Source organism: Heptranchias perlo, chromosome 3 (genome assembly GCF_035084215.1).
Source record: "Heptranchias perlo isolate sHepPer1 chromosome 3, sHepPer1.hap1, whole genome shotgun sequence".
NCBI lineage: Eukaryota > Metazoa > Chordata > Chondrichthyes > Hexanchiformes > Hexanchidae > Heptranchias > Heptranchias perlo.
Window position 1 is genome coordinate 5,161,308 of NC_090327.1, and position 20,841 is coordinate 5,182,148.

Sequence of the window (20,841 nt, forward strand, 5' to 3'; positions counted from 1 at the left end):
TGATCTGACATGTCTTGCAGAGGTTGCCGTGGCAGGGTTGTGTGGTGTCGTGGGCGCTGTTCTCCTGAAAGCTGAGTAATTTGCTGCGAACGATGGTCTGTTTGAGGTTAGGTGGCTGTTTGAAGGCGAGTAGTGGAGGCGTGGGGATGGCCTTAGCGAGGTGTTCGTTATCATCGATGACATGTTGAAGGCTGCCAAGAACATGGCGTAGTTTCTCCGCTCCGGGGAAGTACTGGACGACGAAGGGTACTCTGTTGGTTGTGTCCCATGTTTGTCTTCTGAGGAGGTCTGTGCGATTTTTCTGTCTCTCTGTCTCTGTCTCTTTGTGATTTGACCCCTTGTGTATTCAGTATTCTTGGTTGTAATGTTTCCCTGACCAACCTGTCTGAACACCATTCACTCCTTTGATTGCTGTGATTATCTCTCTGCTGAGGTGTGATAAAGGGCAGTTGGAAAGATTATCTGTAATCACCAGGCATTGTTCTCTGACTATAAATGCTGTGCCTTTATGCAACCCTTCACTCACCTGACGAAGGAGCAAAGCTCCGAAAGCTTGTGATTTCAAATAAAGCTGTTGGACTATAACCTGGTGTTGTGCGACTCCTGGCTTTATTTAAGTTGAAGACTCTGGTTTCTGACTTAAGTACGTTACTTTCAAACTCTATGTGAAATTCTATCATATTATGATCACTCTTCCCCAGAGGTTCTTTTACTGAGATTACTAATTAACCCTATTTCATTACACAATACAAGATCTAAAATAGCCTGTTCCCTGGTTGGTTCCACGACATATTGCTCTAGGAAACTGTCTCGAATACATTCCATGAACTCATCTCCAAACTACCTTTGCCAATTTGATTTGCCCAGTCTATATGCAGATTAAAGTCCCCCACGATGACTGCATTTCCTTTGTTACAAGCTCCTATTATTTCATGATTAATACTCTGTCCAACGGTATAGCTACTGTTCGTAATAACTTCTAGTAATCCTGAAAAAATGGCATTTATTGCACAAGTAATAACTTGTTTAATTCTTGTACTCACAAAATTCCAATTGTACTGCTGACACTTTTTAAAAAAAAACGAACACAGAATTACAAAGATACAAGTCAGATTGAAGGACTAATTTTGTAGAAACTAGACCCTGTTCTGATGAGGTGCAGAAAGATGCATGTGCTGAGAGGAGCTGATGTGCTTTACTTGAAGAGAACATCTTTCTTCCTTCTCTTAATGGGCTGTGCAGCCTTTGAAGCGCTGTCTACGGTATGTTAAGGATTAAGAATCGAGATGAATTCAGTTTTACACATGTCTTTTTGATGTTGGAATGAATAATCAACAATGTAAAATCCATTTTTTTTTTAAACAATGAATGCCAGGTGGTTTCCCCAATTTAAGCAGAAATGTTGTATTGACAGACCTGCAACCTAAATGTATGATGAGCAGAAATGTGTTTCCATTAAATTTAGTTTTAAGTAACATTTTAAAGTCAGTGTGCTGCGCTGACTGACTTTTTACATGGGGAGAGTTCTGAGCTATGGCACTGGCATCTTCCTGCATCTGCCTTCACAGATGCGTGGCTAGGGGGGTGGTGGTGGGGGAAGAGATCAAGAAATTGGAGGGCCCTCGTTTTCACAGCTGGGCCTCCAGGTAACGCTGGAGATTTCAGAGATGGAACCAACCCAGGAAATTTAATTTTTTTTTTAGGAATTAGGTTTCAGATTGCTCAGGGAATACTTTTCCTGCCAGAGCAATGTTTTCTAGATATCCATTAACGGCTGGTATCCTCCTGTCCAAAACCTTATTCAAACAAAGACGCATCTGGGTTTGATATCAATAGCCATCTGAATGGTGTACCCGTCTTCATAATGTTGCATAAGCTTAGTCTCCCAGCATTGCAGTCACCCAGGCATCTGTCTTGTTTCCTTGCCCATGCCACGTTAGTGGGTGAAAGTAGAACAGAGTCTCCATTTCGCAATGCTGTCAACGTCAGGGTGATATTTTGGTTTATTTTCCTTCAAATCTTACTTTCTTAGCGGGCAAACACATGGCAGAATGAAATTTAATGCAGAGAAGTGTGAAGTGATGCATTTTGGAAGGAAAATGAGAGGTACAATAAAGCAAATGGTACAATTTTAATAGGGCTGCAGGAACATAGAGACCTGGGGGTTCAGGTACACAAAGCACAAAGGTGGCAGGACATGTTGAGAAAGCTGTTAAAGCTACAGGATCCTGGGCTTTATAAATAGAGGCAGAGAGTACAAAAGCAAGGAAGTTATGCTAAACCTTTATACATCCCTGGTTAGACCCCATCTAGGGTCCAGTTCCAGGCACCACACTTTAGAAAGGATGTCAAGGCCTTGGAGAGAGTACAGAGGAGATTTACCAGGGATGAGGAAATTCAGTTATGTGCAGACTAGAGAAGTTGGGATTGTTCTCCTCAGAGCAGATCTGGTTAAAGGGAGATTAAATAGAGGTGGTCAATATTGAGGGGTTTTGATAGATTAGTTAACAACAACTACTTAAATTTATACAGCGCCTTTAACGTGATATAACATCCCAAGGTGCTATATAAATAGTGGATAGGGGGAAACTGTTTCCACTGGCAGGAGGGTCAGTCGCCAGAGGACACAGATTTAAATGGGGGGGGGGGGGAATGGGAGGATGAAGAGATGAGAATATTTTTTACGCAGCGAGTTGTTATGATCTGGAACGCGCTGCCTGAAAGGGCGGTGGAAGCAGACTCAATAATAACTTTCAAAAAAGGAATTGGAAAAACACTTGATAGAGAAATTTGCAGAGCTATGGGGAAAGAGGGGGAGTAGGACTAATTGGACAGCTCTTTCAGAGAGCAGGCACAATGGGCCAAATGGCCTCCTGCGATATGAGCCTACATTTGAAATGAAGTTGTTTTAAGTTATTGAAGAAAATGATGAGGGATGGTAAGAGTAGGAATTGAAGGAGATCATTACCCGAGGAAGGGAAGTACTTACTGTTTTTGTCTGCTTCCTTGGTAAGCTACTTTTTCAAAGAAATATTCCTACTCACTAGTTTAAATCTTATTAATCCCCTACCCCCTGTTTGTTGCGAGATCCACCATCTTAAACGGAGAGAGAAAAACAAGAAATGTAAAAACTAAAGCGCAATTTTTTTTTAAATTGCGAAGTAAGTACAAAAAGGAGGAGAAAACTAGTTTTATAAATGCTTTCATCATATACTAAAGAAAAAATCTTTCTTTGCCAATATGAACTACAGATGCAAAATTATTTATAGATTTTTACTTATAAAAATAAATGTTTAAGTAGATAGCATACTCTTGTTTTGATTAATGCATTTATTAATTACATAGAATTTACAGCACAGAAACTGGCCATTCGGTCTGTGCCGGTGTTTATGCTCCACACGAGCCTCCTCCCACCCCTCGTCATCTCACCCTATCGGCATACCCTTCTATTCCTTTCTCCCTCATATTTATCTAGCTTCCCCTTAAATGCATCTATGCTATTTGTCTCAATTACTCCTTGTGGTAGCAAGTTCCACATTCTCACCACTCTCTGGGTAAAGAAGTTTCTCCTAAATTTCCTATTGGATTTATTAGTGACTATTTTATATTTATAACCCCTAGTTTTGGACTCCTCCACAAGCGGAAACATCTTCTCTACGTCTACCCTATCGTTCCCCTTCACAATCTTAAAGACCTCTATCAGGTCACCCGTCAGCCTTCTCTTTTCTGGAGGATGTGCTGAAATAATATAATGTGGGTGGGGTGGGGAACACTGTAGCAGAGGGGCTAACGTCTTCATCCTTTAGACTAAACAGCACCCTCCATAGAATGGGGGGGGGGGGGGGGCTATACACTGGGAAACGGGAAGGTGAGTGAGATGAAGAAATGAGCTCTACTGGCACAAACTGGCATGTTCTTTGCTCTGTTCATTTGTTGCTGGGCGGATGAGAACTTTAGTGCAAGATTCAGTCCTGCAGCATCCTTTGGTGTTTAATCTACTGTAATAGCCCAGTCTTAAAAAACCTTTTCATAAGAGTTTTTGGTCAGACTTTAGGGGTTGTTTGTTGCTGTTAAGTAGAAGATTGTGTTTGTGTGCATTTTGTAAGTGGTAGTTCGAATCAAGTATTGAGTAAGAATCAATTTTGCATGGACAAATCTCTGGACCATGTGTAAAATCTGTTAAACTCTGAAATAAATGGGAACCAGATGCTGAGCTGTCGCGATGTAGCCAACTAGAAGCCTTCCTTCAACTTGTAAAATCTAAACTGATGCTCACTTTGAAATTTAACCCTTTGCTGATAGTGTTAGATGAAGTAGGGATGGAGGAGGCTCGTGTGGAGCATAAACACCGGCATGGACCAGTTGGGCCAAGTGGCCTGTTTCTGAGCTGTACATTCTATGTAAGCCTATTTTAAAATTCAGTGTGAGGCTTTTATCATGTCTGGTGAAATATTGCTGATTCATTGGTTGGTTTCCAATCAATTTTACATCAAAAGACTAGATGAGCTGAATGCCCACAATCAAATATTTTGCTGATACAAATGAATTTTAGCTCGAGAGATTAACACCTTTAGAAATGCATTATGTACCGTATCCCTTTCAACTCTCGCTAGCAGCATAATTATGCATGAATTAGTTTCCATCACACTAACTGGAATAACTGAAAACATTCCATCTCTCCAATTCACGATATACTTTCACACATTACTCGCTCGTGTCTGTTTATAAAATTGCGAAAGATGCAAAATATTAGTGAAATCTGATCTGTAAGTCATGTGCTTTCAAATCCGCTATACAGGTGAGCTTTTTTTATTCCTTCATGGGATGTGGGCGTCGCTGGCGAGGCCGGCATTTATTGCCCATCCCTAATTGCCCTTGAGAAGGTGGTGGTGAGCCGCCTTGAACCGCTGCAGTCCGTGTGGTGAAGGTTCTCCCGCAGTGCTTTTAGGTAGGGAATTCCAGGATTTTGACTTAGCGATGATGAAGGAACGGTGATGTATTTCTAAGTTGAGATGGTGTGTGACTTGGAGGGGAACGTGTGCCCTGATCTTGGTGCATTACCTGGTTAAGAATAAGAGTGCACTATGTTGGAGCATCAGTTGGGAGGCTTTAGTTGTCCTCTGCACCATAGGAAAGGAAAAATCAGCCAAGACTCTTGCACCTGATCAGTATTCAGTGACGTGTATTGGAAAGTACGAGTGCGTGGACATTGGATATCACAGCTGAGCCCAATTCTGTGTGTGCATGGGGTCGGCTGGGGGAGGGGGGTCAGCCAGCTGTGATGCCCTTCACGGTGAATAACCAGAAGGTACTTGCTGTCCAGGTTCTTGCAAGAAGGTTGAGGTGCCACAAGGCTGCCAGCACACATTTGTGAGAGTCGGCGCTTGAGAGGAGCGAAAAATGACGAATAGTTACCGTATAATGTGATGCATAACTTGCATCTTTGAGCTGCAAGTTTTTACACGCTAGTGTTATATTACTGTATGGTAAAGTAGGTCTTAAAAGTAAAGTTGTAGCAGCGTGCGATGAGGAACGATGAGAGAGTTTAGTCTTCACGTTATTTGGAATTGTGATGGAGAGTGGGCATTTGTGCTTTCATTATGCTGCAAAAGCTGATAGAGTATCACCTCCCATTTATTTTTTTTGAATCCTCTAACTAGACCTTGCAAGAAGTGCTCACTTAATGGTTGGAGGGGAAGAGACCATTTGATTTAATTCACTCAAGCTTGTAGTTCTTGAACTGGTAAAGAGAATCCTTAATTTGAAGCTCTTTGTACAGGGTTTGATTGAATCCCTTCTTGCTGCACGATTGATGCCGAACTTAATGAAATTCTTTTGGTGGCCTGAATTGTAAGTTTTAATAAGCTCCGCAGTCTGAAGTCTTGAATGTCTTCAGTAAGCTTAGATTTATTTTGGTTTCTTTTTTTTTCTATTCCCCCCCCCCCCAGTGTAAGTGTTGTAAAGTACCAGTTGTGGACTCGTTAATGATGGGACTATATTTGTCATGATTAACACACCGCCTCATTAAAGAAAACGTTTTTTTTTTTAAAAAGATGGTCTACAGTTCTGAATTGAACAATAAAGCAATAGTGTGTCGTAGAGAATAGTGTATTAGTTTTAACCACCCCGGGTTATTTTTGAGAAATTATTACCAGGACTTAATGGCTGCATTTTTTTTTAAAAACTGCTGCCATTTGTCCCTGAAGTTCGGGCGATGACTGTGGATTGTTAAAGGACAGCACCATTGGGTTACAGAAAATCCCCAGTGGTTGTGTTTCATTTATAACATTGCCTTGGGCCTTTCACTGCATCCTGTTGGAATGACCTCCTTTTCAACCCTGTGCTGTCAGTTGTGGTGCGGAGCGCAATTTTCTTTTGACCGCATTCCAGTTAGTCACGTGGCTCCCCTGGCTTGAACTGTAACCTTTTCCTTTGGTGCGTGCTTTACCTGCGACCTGGCATTATCAACAGCCTCCCTCTTACCGCCAGAGGTGTTTGAAGAACTACAATCTTTTGAGCTCCGTAGCGAGCAAAATCTTGCACAAATGAAGTGCGATGCGTTGTGCCGAGCTCGTTTCTTTTGTCCTGCGATTAATTCCCAGAAACTATTTATCTGTTGACCTGAGGGCTTGGTGAAATTGTCCTTGGGGCTGAAAGTGGACCACATACTCTGGCTTTCAATTAGATCTACATAAATTCAGTCATCACCCAGAATCCCATCGAATTACCAGAGAAGCTATAGCCCAAAGCTAGACAGTTAATGTTTTTGCATTGGTCGATGAAAGATGGTTCTTATAGGCGTTGATTGTGAAATGTGCTCACATAGATATTTACATATTTAAACACGATCCTGCGTGTGTGTGTATAAATATAACTTGTTGCATGTACAATTTTTCTAGATCCAAAATATATGACTGCTTAAAAAAGAATTCATGTAATTTTGTAAATGGATGAAATTAGATTTGTGCAGCTTCTCATCGTATGGGATCCCTTTGACCTCTCTGTGCTTTGCCATTGGCAGATCCCCTTTTGTGAATTGTTCCAATTGATGTTGGATTTTTAGTGCCTAACATATTGATGCAGAACGTTTACCATGTGTAGCTGCCAGGTGATAGGCTCCAAATGTGGTTCATTATTTACCCAAGAAATTGCTGTAAAGAACATTTCAAACAGCAAACAGTTTGGCATTGATATCGGACAATCCCTTTTTTTTGTATGTCTTGATGTCGTACTTTTGTACACAATCTCCGTTTCCAACTGCACAGCCTCTCCATAACAAACGCTGCCTGCTTCCACCTCGAATATTGCCTGTCTCCACCCTGCCTCAGCTCGTCTGCTACTGAAAACCCTCATCCATGCCTGTCGCCTCCTAGACTCGACTATTCTAATGCTCTCGTTGCCTTGCTCCCACCCGCCATAAACTGTAGCTCATCCTAAGCTCTGCTGCCTGTACGCTGTCCTGCTCACCCATCACTCCTTGCTGGCCTACATTGGCTCCCAGTCGCCCAACAATTTGAAATTCTTATTCTTGAGGATAAATCCCTTTGAGGCCTCTCGTAGGAACAGGAGTAGGCCATTCAGCTCCTCGCGCCTGTTCCGCCATTCACTTAGATCCTAGCTGATCGGTACCTTAACTCCATCTATCCTCTCCAATCTCAGTACTCTCCAGTCTTACCCTAGCCTTTTGTGCATTCCCCCTCCTTTTGCCCCCATCGTAAGTGGTCATGCCTTATTCTCTGGAATGCCCTCCGCCTCCCCACCTCCCTCTCCTCCTTTTTAAGACCCTCCCTAAAACCCACTTGTTTGACCAAACTTTTGGTCACTCTTCCTAATATCTCCTCCTTTGCTCAGCATTCATTTTATTAATGTTTATGCCTCTGTGAAACACTGGGATGTTTTTCTACATTAAAGGTATGGTATAAATCCAAGCTGTTAACCTTATTGGTGCACAAAGAACCATTCTGTGTGCCATTTTTAATAATTGACATTTTTGATGAGTTGTGGAATTTTTTTTTTTAAGTAATTAAGTACATACCGCTGTAAATTTATCTTTTCATATTTGTTTCTGGGATGTTGGCAACCCTGGTGAGGCTGCATTTAATGCCCATCTCTAATTGTTCTGAGACGGTGGTGGGCTTTGTCCTTAAACCGCTGCCGTCCTTGTGACGACGGTGCTCCCATACGACGGTGTTTGGGTAAGGAATTCTGGGATTTTGACAGTGATGATGGGATGATATACACCCATGTAATGGGAGGGGAACCTGAAGGTGGTGGTGTTCCCATAATGTTACTGCTGTAACACACCAAGTCCCATTCACCCATCACCCCCTATGCTCGCTGACCTACATTGGCCCCTGGTCCGAGAACGCCTCGATTTTAAAATTCTCATCCTTGTTTTCAAATCCCTCCATGGCCTTGCCCCCTCCCTATCTCTGTAACCTCCTCCAGACCTACAACCCTCCGAGATCTCTGCGCTCCTCCGACTCTGGCCTCTCGCGCATCCCCGATTTTTTTAATCGCTTCACCATTGGTGGCCGTGTCTACAGCTGCCTAGGCCCTAAGCTCTGGAATTCCCTCCCTAAACCCGTCTGCCCCTCTACCCCTCTCCTCCTTCGAGATGCTCCTTAAAACCTACCCCTTTGACCGAGCTTTTGGTCACCTGTCCTAGTATCTCCTTATGTGGCGCGGTGTCAAGTTTTGTTTGATAATCGTTCCTGTGGAAGTTTTACTAGGTTAAAGGCACGATATAACCGCAAGTTGTTGCTGCTGCTGCTGTCCTTCTCGATGGTGGTGTTTGTAGGGCTGGGGGGCGCTGTCGAAGTAAGCTCGAGGAATTGCTGCAGTGCATCCTGTAGATAGTACATACTGTGGCGGAGGGGGTGAATACTGAGCACAGTGGTGTAACGGTGTTGATCAAGTGGACTTTTTTTTTGGATACACCAGAATGAGGGGTGAGTATTCAATCACATTCCCGTCTTCAGGCCCTGCAGATGGTGGAGAGGCGTTGAGAGTTCAGAAGGTGAGCCACTCATCTAGATCACCCAGCCTCTGTGCTGCTCTTGTAACTATGCTGTTGTTATTGCTGGTCCAACTTCTGATCAAAGAGACCTCTTTTTTCCCCCCCCCCCGGGTATTGATGGTGTGGCTCATGGCAATGGTGATGGCACTGAAGTTCAGAGAGGCAACGGTAGAGTCTTTCCTTCTGAGATGGTCATTGCAGGCCACTTGCGTAGTATAATTATCTGCCACTTGTCAGCCCGAGCCTAGATGTTTCCCAGGTCCTGCTAGACTGGTGGGAGATACTCCCTCATCGGATGAATTGTCACTGATGTTGAGCATGCGGGAACCGGCAGCGAACAGCCCCCACCCCTGACCTTGTGATGGCGACACGGTCAACTGAAGATGGTTCAATCTAGGATGCTTCCCTGAGGAACTCCTGCAGCAATGCCCTTGGGGCTGTGGTGATTTGGCCTCTGACAACTGTGACCGTCTTCCTGCGTGTCAGGTCTGACTGCAGCCACTGGAGGGTTTTCCCATTGACCTCAGTTTTGCTAGGGCTCCTTGTTTGAATGCTTCCTTGATGTCTGGGTCAGCTGCTCTTGCCTTTCCGCTGGCATTCAGTTCATACGTCATTGTCTGAATCCAGGCTGTGATGAGGCCAGGAGTCGAGTGGTTCTGGTGGAACATGAACTGAGCAGTGAGCGAGTTATTGGTTAGTAGGTGCCGTTTGTTGGCATTATCGATTACTTTTTCCATCAGTTTTTTGATTGGGAGAAGGCTGATGGGGTGGTAGCTGGTCTGGTTAGGTTTGTGCTTTATGTGGATAGGACGTGCCCAGACACACCTCCACATTGGACCGATGCCAGCGTCCTAGCTGCACTGGAATAGCTTGTCAATGGGGCCGACTGGTTCCGATCCACACGTCTTAGATTTACATACCATCTTTTAAGAAAATATCCCAACATAGTACAGTGCTTCGATTCGGTGAAGGGGGCAGGAGTTTCTTTTTAAAGGAGCTTATGATCAATGACCAATATTTATCCCTCGACCAATATCAAAAAAAAAACCACACACATGATCTGGTCATTTATCTGATTGCTGTCTGTGGGATCTTGCTGTGTGCAAATTCGCTGCCGCGTTTCCTCCGTTACAACAGTGACTACACTTCAAAAGTACTTCATTAGCTGTAAAGTGGTTTGGGGTGTCAGTCATGAAAAGCACAATATGGGCAATTTTTTTTCTCTCCTTTTTTTTCCTTTTCTTTCTCTTTTTCTTCAATTTGAATGCTCAGTGATCATACTTGTTTTAAATATGGTGGTTCATTCCACTGTCCAATTTTAATTGTGCCCTTTTTTTAAATATAACTGTGGTTTGGGTGTCGGCCAACTGCCTGTCCGTAGCTTGTGTGTAACCTTCATTTGAACTGGAGAGTAACGGCTTGGTAATGGTGATCACTGTAGCCCAGGGATTATTGATGTTACTGCTGGAAATCTGACAGCCACAATTCAAAAAAGGGCCCATTGTATTAAACTGTAAAGGTGATCACCTTGATACTGAATTCAAATTTACTTTGCAAATATGGAAATGAACAAAAAAAAATTTCCATGAAAATATTGGGAGTGCTGCTTACTAATGAAAATGCAAGAGGTAATTCTCTGACTTCACACTCTCAAAGAAAGAACTTGTATTTATATAGCCCCTTTCATGACCTCAGGATGTCCCAGCAAGCTTTATAACCAGTGAAGTATTTTTTGAAGTGTGGGCATTGTACTTTTGTAGGAAACGCAGCAGCCAATTTAGGCAAAGCAAGCTCCCACAAACAGCAATGTGATGATGATCAGGTCATCTGTTTTTAGTGATGTTGATTGAGGGATAAATATTGGCCAGGACACTGAGGGAGAACTTCCCAGCTCTTTGAAATAGTGCCATGGGATATTTTACGTCCCCACCCAAGAGGGCCTTAGCGAGGATGCTTGGGATATCGTGTGGACTGTGCCCTGGATATTCCTGTGTTTTTTGGAGGGCGAGTGCAAAAATCAGAAAATTACCTCCTACGCAAAGGTACTTGGTACGGTCTGAGAATGTGGCAGATTTTGTGGATTCTCAGCAACAAATCACCCACTGAGAACTGACAAACTAGCTGTGCAACTGCAATATGAATCTCTTGACATATTTTCTGCTTATAAGGCACTCGGTAACAGCAAGCATCTCCCCAGTCGGGTCTAACTGCTGGCTGTAGAATAAAGCTGTACGTATGTGTCCCAATAAACGCGCCTTATTATCACGCTGTGAAAATCACCTCTCCTGCATCAATGTGACATCTTCTGTTCCCCACACTATCCATCCTTTCTCCGCTCTCTCTGGAGTGCGAACGCCACAGTAGAGGCAGTTTATTGATGACCTGCATCCAGTAGAGCTAGATTGAGACTGCTCAAACTCATTTCGTATAAGATACTTAGCTCATAAAGAGATCGTGACAGCACAGAAGGCCATTCGGCCCATCGTGCATGTGCTGGCTCTTTGAAAGAACTATCCAATTCATCCCACTCCTTCGGTTCTTTCCCCATAAGCCCTGCAATTTTTTCCCCTTCAAGTATTTATCCAGTTCCCTTTTGAAAGTTACTATTGAATCTGCTTCCACCTCCCTTTCAGGCAGTCTATTCCAGGTTATAACAACTTGCAGCGTAAAATAATTTCTTCTCTCCTCACTGGTTCTTTTGCCAATACCCTAAATCTGTCCTCTGGTTACCAAACCTGCTGCCAGTGAAAAGTTTCTCCTTATTTACATTATCAAACCCTTTGTAATTTTGAACACCTCTATTTAATCTTCTCTTAACCTCCTCTGCCCTAAGGAGGACAATCCCAGCTTCTCTAATCTCTGCACATAACTGAATTCCCTCATCCCTGGTACCATTCTGGTAAATCTCCTACACCCTCTCCAAGGGCTTGACATCCTTCCTAAACTCTGTTGCCCAAAATTGGCCACAATACTCCAGCTGCAGCCTAACTAGTGATTTATAAAGGTTTAACATAACCTCCTTGCTTTTGTACTCTATGCCTCTATTTATAAAGCCAAGAATCCCGTATGCTTTTTTAACAGCTTTCTCAACTTGCCCTGCCACCTTCAAAGATTTTTGTACATACACCCCCAGGTGTCTCTGGTCTTGGACCCCCATTTAAAATTGTACCATTTTAGTTTACATTGCCTCTTACTCTTCCTTCCAAAATGAATCACTTCACACTTCTCGGTGTTAAACTTCGTCTGCCATGTGTCTGCCCATTTCACCAGTCTGTCTGTCTGTGTCCTCCTGAAGCCGCCTACTCTCCTCCTTGCTATTTACTACTTTACAGTGTTCTGTGTATCAGCTGAACTTATCGCTCCTTCTAACAACAGTTAACCTTCTGCTTTCCAGGGATTAAGTGGCAGCGGGAATGCACTTGGCAGTCTTGGATCAACAATGGCTCGAACGTACCTACGGCAAAGAGTAACGCGAGTTAATCTCAGGGACCTCCTCTTCTGTTTGGAGCAGGAGCGAGAAACGAATCATTCGCTGATGTTATACCGAGCGTATCTCAAATGAAAAGAAATATAGGCTGGATTGATGCACAAACACTGATGAGCCCTAAATGATGATGGTTGCACAGACGCTTCTGCTAAATGAATGCGTTGTTTCAGGAGACTGTGACTCTAGACCTTGATTGTCCTTAACTTGTTTACTCTCGTGACTTATTGTTTTTTAAAACTGAATGCAGATAGACGGGTACAATTTTGATTTTTGTTTCCAGAGAATGAAACCGAATTCTTGATTAGGTAGAATTTTCCAATATCACTTGTGACACTGAATTCCTTCTGGTTCAAAGATTCAGAAAACTGGATGGTATAGGAGGTATTTTATACATAAACAAAAAAAATTAACCTTTTGCAATTGTTCCATTTCTCAGTTGACCCTCTACTAATAACTGTGATACAGAAAATTGTTAAATGACTTGCAATGTTTTTTTTTCTCCCCCCTTAAATGTGCATGGACATGTTGCTATTCGACAGGGTAAATCCATGGATGTGTTTCCCTTTTTGAAGAGATTTTTGAAGTGCTACGATCCTTTTCTTCCTGCTCTGTATAACAGGTGCATCTGCTGTTCACACTGCTTTTCGCCAAAAAGTAAGTCTTTTGTATGTACTTGCTTTTCAAGCTCAAACCAATTAATTTTACATGACTAGTTTAACCGTTTTGAACAGTCTAGTGCCACATTTGCTCCTCTTCCACTGCAAAAAAAAATCTCCATTACTCCCGACCATTCATGTTATTTTAGACTCCTTCCTCTGGGTCTTGATCACAACTTTGCTTTTTGGGAAGTCTTGTGTGGGCTTTTCAGAAGAGCGTGAAATTTATTTAAAAAAATAAAAGGAACCCCGTTCTTCATTCCAACAAATATGACTGATGCAAAATTAACTGTGGTTCTTCCTCCTCCCTTACACCTCCCAGTAATTGTTAGCTTAGGCAAATCTTAAGTGAGTCTTAAACTGAGTCACCTGACAATCATGCTGAATCCCCCCTCTCATCTCTCCCCACCACCGCACACAAAAAATCATATCCTTAGCTTTGGGGCAAGAACAGATATGGTTACTTGAGCAATCAACTATATTTGATTCTACTCGAGTGTTAACTCTACCTGATAATTCCATAGTGGCAAAGACCCATTCTGAGATTAAAGCCTCAACACTTAGGTTCACATCCAGCACAGGTGTCAATTTGTTGGACCAAGGTATATGGCGGCTGATCATTTCCAATGTTTTGGTATTGCATCCAGAATTCCAGATTTGCTACCTTATTGCACCTTTTGTAATAGGCTGGTGGGGTCTCGGAGAGCACTAGAATTGAGGTATGTGTCCATGTTAGATTCAGACAGATAAGTGGGTATGTACTCACTAAGGTGTTAGTTTGGCTCAGTGGGTAGCACTCTGGCCTTTCAGTCAGGAGGTCGTCGATTCAAGACATTCCAGGATTTAAGCGCATAATCTAAGGCTCCACACCCAGTGCAGTACTGAGAGTGCTGCATTGTCGGAGTTGCCATCTTTTTGGAGATGTTACTGCCTGTTCAGGTGGACTTTAAAAGTCCACGGGCACTATTTGAAGAAGAGTTCTCCTGGTATCCTGCCAAACACTTACCAGCGCAACCAAAACCAATTTAACTGGTCATTTATTTGTCGTCAGTAGCACCTTGCTATGTGGAACTCTGCTGTCATGTTTCCCTCCATAGCATCGGTGACCACACTTCAAAAGTAGTTAATTGGCGGCGAAGTGCTTTTGGATGCCGCAAGGATGTGGAACAGTGCAGTACAAATGCTGGTTCTTTTCAGGGTGAGACCTCGTTGGCCCTTCAATTCTGTTATTAAGGATAAGTACAACTAATGGTAATGAGGCATTCCGTTACTTGCATGGGTGGTTGAACTGAATGGAATCCTTGCCCAGAAAGAAATGCAGTGCGTTGGGGCTCAGCTTGCGACTATGCTCTGCTCTTCTCCAGTGGGTCATCCAGGAGATACCACATATTTATCTATTATATTTCGAGTATAACGAACAAAGGAGGAGATTAGGTCATTTACCTTGATGTTCAGCAACATTATTCTGTGAATAACTAGTCTATAATCTCATATTTCCAGCCTTTCTCTCAGGTGGTTTATCTCTGCCATAGACATCTTTCCATAGACATGGCTGGAAACATGAAGGAATTTGGTTTATTTGTAAATAAATGATTGCGTTCCTTACTTTCACCCCTGCCAGAAATTATCACCGCCACTAGGCTTACTTTATTGATCTCGTACTAATATCTGATGAAGAGATGAACTGAAGGTAGCAGGTGCATCCTTTTTATGATGTGGGGAGGGAGAGATGATCACATCTGCCCAAACGTCTAAAGGAGAGTGGCATTCTTGTAATTCTCTTCCCACCCCGGGTTAGATAGGTGAAAGAATGAGGACAGCTGCAGCTGAGACAGCAACGCCAGGAATTCCCCTCGCAGGCCCTCTCCGTCGGCAGCCGGAAGATTGGCGGAAACCCTGCTTGCAGGGTTTGCACCGACCGATCTTCGGCCAGACTTGCGGCTGCCGATTTGGGAGAACTCCCCGAGGAAGTTCCCGGCGTCATTACTTCACTAGTGCCGAGCACTTCCTAATAGCGCAGGGTTTACAAGCTTTCAACCTAACTCTGGTATTCCGATTAATGAATGTTGGGAGAAAAGCCTAGAGGAGCTGGATGTCACTTTATAAACGTCTCTCGACGAGATGCGTTGAACAACTGGGATCATTTCAGGTGTCAGTTTTCCGCATCTACCAGACTCTGTACAGGAACGTGTTTCCAGATGACTTGTTCATGTGGAAAGGTACCCTTGTGTAATGTCGGTTTTGACATTTCTTTCTATTTCCCCCCCCACCGCCATTGCTATCTTCAGGCAAACCTGACTTGACTTGGAAAAAAGTTACGCCTATCATGTAAAGCATCGTGGTAACGTTATATTCAAAACATTATTTGGCCACTAACACATCCAGTGTAACATTGTTTAGGTTTATCTTCCATCAGAGTAGGAGGTGGATTTTTTTTTTTCGCAATTTAAAAAAAAAACTCTGGGAATATTCTGCAATAAAAATGATATAATTTTGGTGCCATTGAGTTTTTTTTTAATATATTATATCCTATAATGTAAAGATGGGTGCAAAGTAGTTTTGTGCCACTGACAATTCATAGTTACCTTTACCATTAGGAGGGGTTACAGAGAAACTCGTGCTGTACCATATAATGTCGCCTGCATTTTTGAACACTGTTAAGAGCACCTTGTACTCATTAAGCCTAATAAAGCTGAGGATTGGTTCTGGGGTGTAAATAGTAAAATGAGATTTAAGCCAAAGTTATATAATATATAAGAATGTTTGGACCCATGTGCATTATGACTGGTATCAGGTTCCTTTATTTGTACGTAGGCTTACAAACAGCACATGCTGTGTAAACATTATTTTTATTAAGTGATGTATATAAGCTACATTTCTTCTTGATAACCATAGTTATGTTGGTGCTTTGTACCTATTTTGTATAAAATTTTCTTTATATTTTCAGATGCCCCTATATTAAAGTAATCTTTATTAAACATTTGAAAGAATGTCAAGTGTATATATATGTTTGGTTTTGCGTATAACTTTAAAAATCATGAAAATGAAGAATGGTTATACTTGTATTTTTATCAAAATGGATTCTTGCATTAGGTGTCAGCTGTGGCTCAGTGGGCAGCACTCTCGCCTCTGAGTCAGAAGGTTGTGGGTTCAAGCCCCACTCCAGGGACTTGAGCACCTAATCTCGGTTGACACTCCCAGTGCAGCACTGCCGGAGGTGCTGTCTTTCGGATGAGACGTTAAACCGAGGCCCCGTCTGTTCTCCCATATGAATGTAACAAATCCCAAGGCACTATTTGAAGGAAAAGCATAGTTGTTCTCCCGGTGTCTTGATCAAAACTTGTTCCTCAAGCAACATGACTCAAACAGATTATCTGGTTATTTATCTCATTGCTGTTTGTGGGACCTTGCTGTGTGCAAAATTGGCTGCCGAGTTTCTGTACATTACAACAGTGACTACACTTCGAAAGAAAAAAGTACTTAATTGGGCTGTGAAGGGCTTTGTGACATCCTGGGGTGGTGAAAAAGTGCTATATAAGAGCAATTTCTTTCTCACTTAATTACTTTAGGCCCAGATTATATGTGGCTCTGAATATATTGATCACAATTTATATTGCTGTTTTGAGGTTTTTAATTGTTTTTTTTTTTAAAATGGAAATTGTCTTTTATTTTACTTTGGCAAGTAATCTAGCTGCAAAATATCTTAGTGCCAGGTTCATAGATTGTCAAAGTAATCCAAGGTTCTGCAACAGAAGGGATTATTTACAACAAAAAAAGACACGTCTTATTGGCACAAGGCAATTCAGTGATTTTTTTTGTAATACAGTACAGACTCTGTAATATTTGAGATATTTAGTGAACCTTGAAAGCTACAGTAACTTGACATTAATTTTACCCGTAAAAATTTGCTTCTGCCATATTGGATTTATTCAACAAAGCATCTGACCTTTCAGTCCAGCCCACTACTTGCTCAGCTGAAGAAGCCTAGTTTAATGACTTTTTGTGCTACTTACATGCATGTTACTAGAGTCATACAGCACAGAAAGAGGCCATTCAGCTGGCTGTGCCCGTGCTGGCTCTTTGGAAGAGCTGTGTCACTCCCCCTGCTCTCTTCCCATACTAGGTTTGTATAAAGTTTAAAGGAGATATTCGGACAGGTGGCCAAAAGCCTGGTCAAAGGTTTTAAGAAGCGTCTCGGAGGAGGGAAAGACTGAGAGGTTTAGGGAGGGAATTGCAGAGCTCCGGGCCTAGGCAGCTGAAAGCACGGCCGCCAGTGGTGGAGCGATTAAAATCGGGGGGTGACCAAGTGCTCAGAATTAGAGGAGGGCAGAGATCTCGGAGGGTTGTAGGGCTGGAGGAGGTTAGAGATGGGGGGGGGGGGTGGGGCGAGGCCATGGAGCGATTCGATAACAAGATGAGAATTTTTTAAAATCTGCGTTGCCTCGTGATATGGCAGTGTAGGTCAGCGAGCACAGGAGTGATGGGGACTTTTGTGAGTTAAGATACGGGTGGTATGGATGACAGATCACATCGACATCCAAGTATTTTCTCAAGCTTTAAAAGGTAACCTACATAATTCACCTTAAACACGGGCAAGTTGAGTTTAAAATGTCCTGCAGAGTTAAGGGGGAGGTTACAAGTAATTTTTTTTTATATAAAGAGTTGTTTGTACATGAAATGTCCTACTGGGAACAGTTTTTATATGTTAACGGCACTTTATAAATGCAAGTTGTCACAAGATCCCCTCTCTACCTCTGCACCTTTTTCTTTTCCTGGGACATTTACTCATGTTCACCCTGTCCTTAAGAAATTGCCCCCACTTACCCTTCCAACTATTAACCTTAGATTGGTAATTTCTCACGTTTTGGAAGCTGCTCAAATTTTGCATCTTCCAAATACGTTATTATAGTTTTTGACATGACTGTTCCACTGATGATCTTGTTCAGTGTTCTGCATCACTAGAACTTTGCTCTTCAACAGTTTGTTGAATCATCTGTCATTGCCTTTGACATCACCAAAACCTTGATGGGGTCTGGCATCACATGTGTCTAAACAAATTGCCCTCGTGACCTTTTTTTTTTCTTTCCTCCCCCCCCCCCCCTCCCTCCCCAAAATATATATTTCTCTCCCCACTCTCCTGAAAGCAATGATTCAATGCCTGTGTATGGTTCCACGGGCTCTGTTAGCCACCAAACCCCGGTTCTATGCAAGAGCAATCCAGCTAGTCCCACTCCCCCGCCTTATCCCCGTAGCCCTGCAAATCTTTTCCTTTCAAATACTTATCCAGTTCCCTTTTGAAGGCCATGATTGAATCTGCCTCCACCACCCCCTCAGGCAGTGCATTCCAGATCATAACCACTCGCTGTGCTTTTTTAAAAAAAACGTTTTTCCTCATGTCACCTTTGGTTCTTTTGCCAATCATCTTAAATCTATGTCCTCTGGTTCTTGACCCTTCCACCAATGGGAACAGTTTCTCTCTATCTATTCTGTCTGGACCCTTCATGATTTTGAATATCTCTATCAAATCTCCTCTCAACCCTCTCTGTTCCAAGGAGAACAACCCCAGCTTCTCCAGTCTATCCACATAACCAAAGTCCCTGATGGCTGGAATCATTCTAGTAAATCTCTTCTGCACCCTTTTTCATGGCCTTCACATCTTTTCTAAAGTGCGGTGCTGAGAACTGGACACAATGCTCCAGTTGTGGCCGAACCAGTGTTTTATAAAGGTTCATCATAACTTCCTTGCTTTTGCACTCTGTGCCTCAATTTATAAAGCCCAGGACCCCGTATGCTCTTTTAACCACTTTCTCAACTGGCCTTGCCACCTTCAACGATTTGAGCACATATACCCCCAGTTCTCTGTTCCTTTACCCCTTGTAGAGTTGTGCTCTCTAGTTTATATTGCCTCTCCTCCTCCTTCCTACCGAAATTTATCACTTCGCATTTTTCTGCGTTAAATTTCATCTGCCACTTGTCCACCCAATGTCAAGCCTGTCTATATCCTCTTGAAGTCCATTCCTATCCTCACTTTACTACGCTTCCAAGTTTTGCGTCATCTGCAAATTTTGAAATTGTGCCCTGTACACCCAAGTCCAAGTCATTAATATATATCAAGAAAAGCAGTGGTCCCAGCACTGACCCCTGGTGAACACCACTGTACACCTCCCTCCAGTCTGAAAAACAACCGTTCACCACTACTCTCTTTCCTGTCCCTTAGCCAATTCTGTATCCATGTTGCTACTGCCCCCTTTATTCCATGGGTTGCAGTCTTGATGATAAGCCTACCATGCGGCACTTTATCAAATGCCTTTTGAAAGTCCACATACACCACATCACTGCATTGCCCTCATCTACCCTCTGTTAACTCATCGAAAAACTCTTATCAGGTTAGTTGAACACGATTTGCCTTCAACAAATCCGTGCTGGCTTTCCCTAATCAATCCACACTCGTCCAAGTGACTTCTCACTCTGACCTGAATTATCGTTTCTAAAAGTTTCCCCAACATTGAGGTTAAACTACGCATGTTTGGAAGATTATGGCCAGTACCTCTGCAATTTCCACCCTTACTTCCCTCAGCAACCTAGGGTGCATCCCATCCACACTCGGTGACTTATCTACTTTAAGTACAGCTAGTCTTTCTAGTACCTCTTCTTTATCAATTGTTAGCCCATCCAGTATCTCAACTACATCTTCCTTTACTGAGACTCTGGCATCATCTTCCTTAGTAAAGCATTTGGATTCTTGTGTAGCCAAGAGCAGCCAGAACAGCCACATAATATCATAGTAGGTACAGCACAGGAGGAGGCCATTCGGCCCATTGTGCCTGGGCCAGTTCTTTGAAAGAGCTATCCAATTAGTCCCACTCTCCTGCTCTTTCCACGTACCCCTATAAATGTTTTCCCTTCAACTATTTATCCAATTCCCTTTTTGAAAGTTACAATTGAATCTGCTTACTTCACTCTTTCAGGCAACACATTCCAGATCGTTACAACTCGCTGCGTAAAGAAAGAAAAAATGTTTCCTTGTGTGGTTTCTGGCTCTTGTCCTCTGGTTACCGACCCTTCTGCTACTGGAAACAGTTTCTCCTTATTTACTCCACCAAAACCATTCATGATCTTGGATACCTCCATCAACTTTCACTTTCTGTGCTACCAGCACCATCCATGCACTGGTGATTTCATGGATGTCATATCAAGATACAATGAGCAGGTCCCAACTACATTGCTGAAGACCCCAGTAAGGTATGTCATTCCATAAAACCCACAAGCAGTAAGTGTGCATTATAACTGCCCCTATCCTCTTGTTTAAGATAGGGCAAATGTATCTCTTTCTCACTTGCTCACTCATTAGCATAATCATAGTTTTACTTTCTTGTTACACCAAATGTGTATTGGTCAATGACCAGACCAGACTTGAATTTTTCCTAGCCTGTCATGAGTTTGTTTGCTGAATTTTGATGCCCTGCTAGCAGTAGAAACTGATTTTGCTAACCTAGGTCTGCAAGACAAAGCTTTTACAGAAAAAATGTGCAATCCAAGGCAGCGAGTGTCTTTTCTTGACACAAGACAGGAGAGGGGCGGACAGGTTTAGGGAGGGAATTCCAGAGCTTAGGGCCTAAACAGCTGAAAGCACGGCCGCCAATGGCGGGGCGAAGGAAATCGGGGAATGCATAACGGCC

At 42.8% G+C, this 20,841-nt stretch overlaps 1 protein-coding gene across 3 annotated transcripts in view; it reads left to right on the forward strand.

Annotated features, from left to right (window-relative positions):
* LOC137309826 (transcription initiation factor TFIID subunit 4-like) overlaps positions 1-20,335 on the forward strand; it is a 133,893-nt gene extending 113,558 nt beyond the window's left edge. The window contains exon 15 of one of the 3 annotated variants that reach the window (XM_067977858.1): positions 20,131-20,335. In XM_067977858.1, coding sequence (XP_067833959.1) covers positions 20,131-20,166 — 36 coding nt within the window. In that variant the 3' untranslated portion in view covers positions 20,167-20,335. Of the gene's footprint in view, positions 1-12,413; positions 16,164-20,130 lie in introns of those variants that run through there. The other 2 variants (XM_067977850.1, XM_067977853.1) reach the window with 2 other exon arrangements.
* The last annotated feature ends 506 nt before the right edge of the window (positions 20,336-20,841 follow it).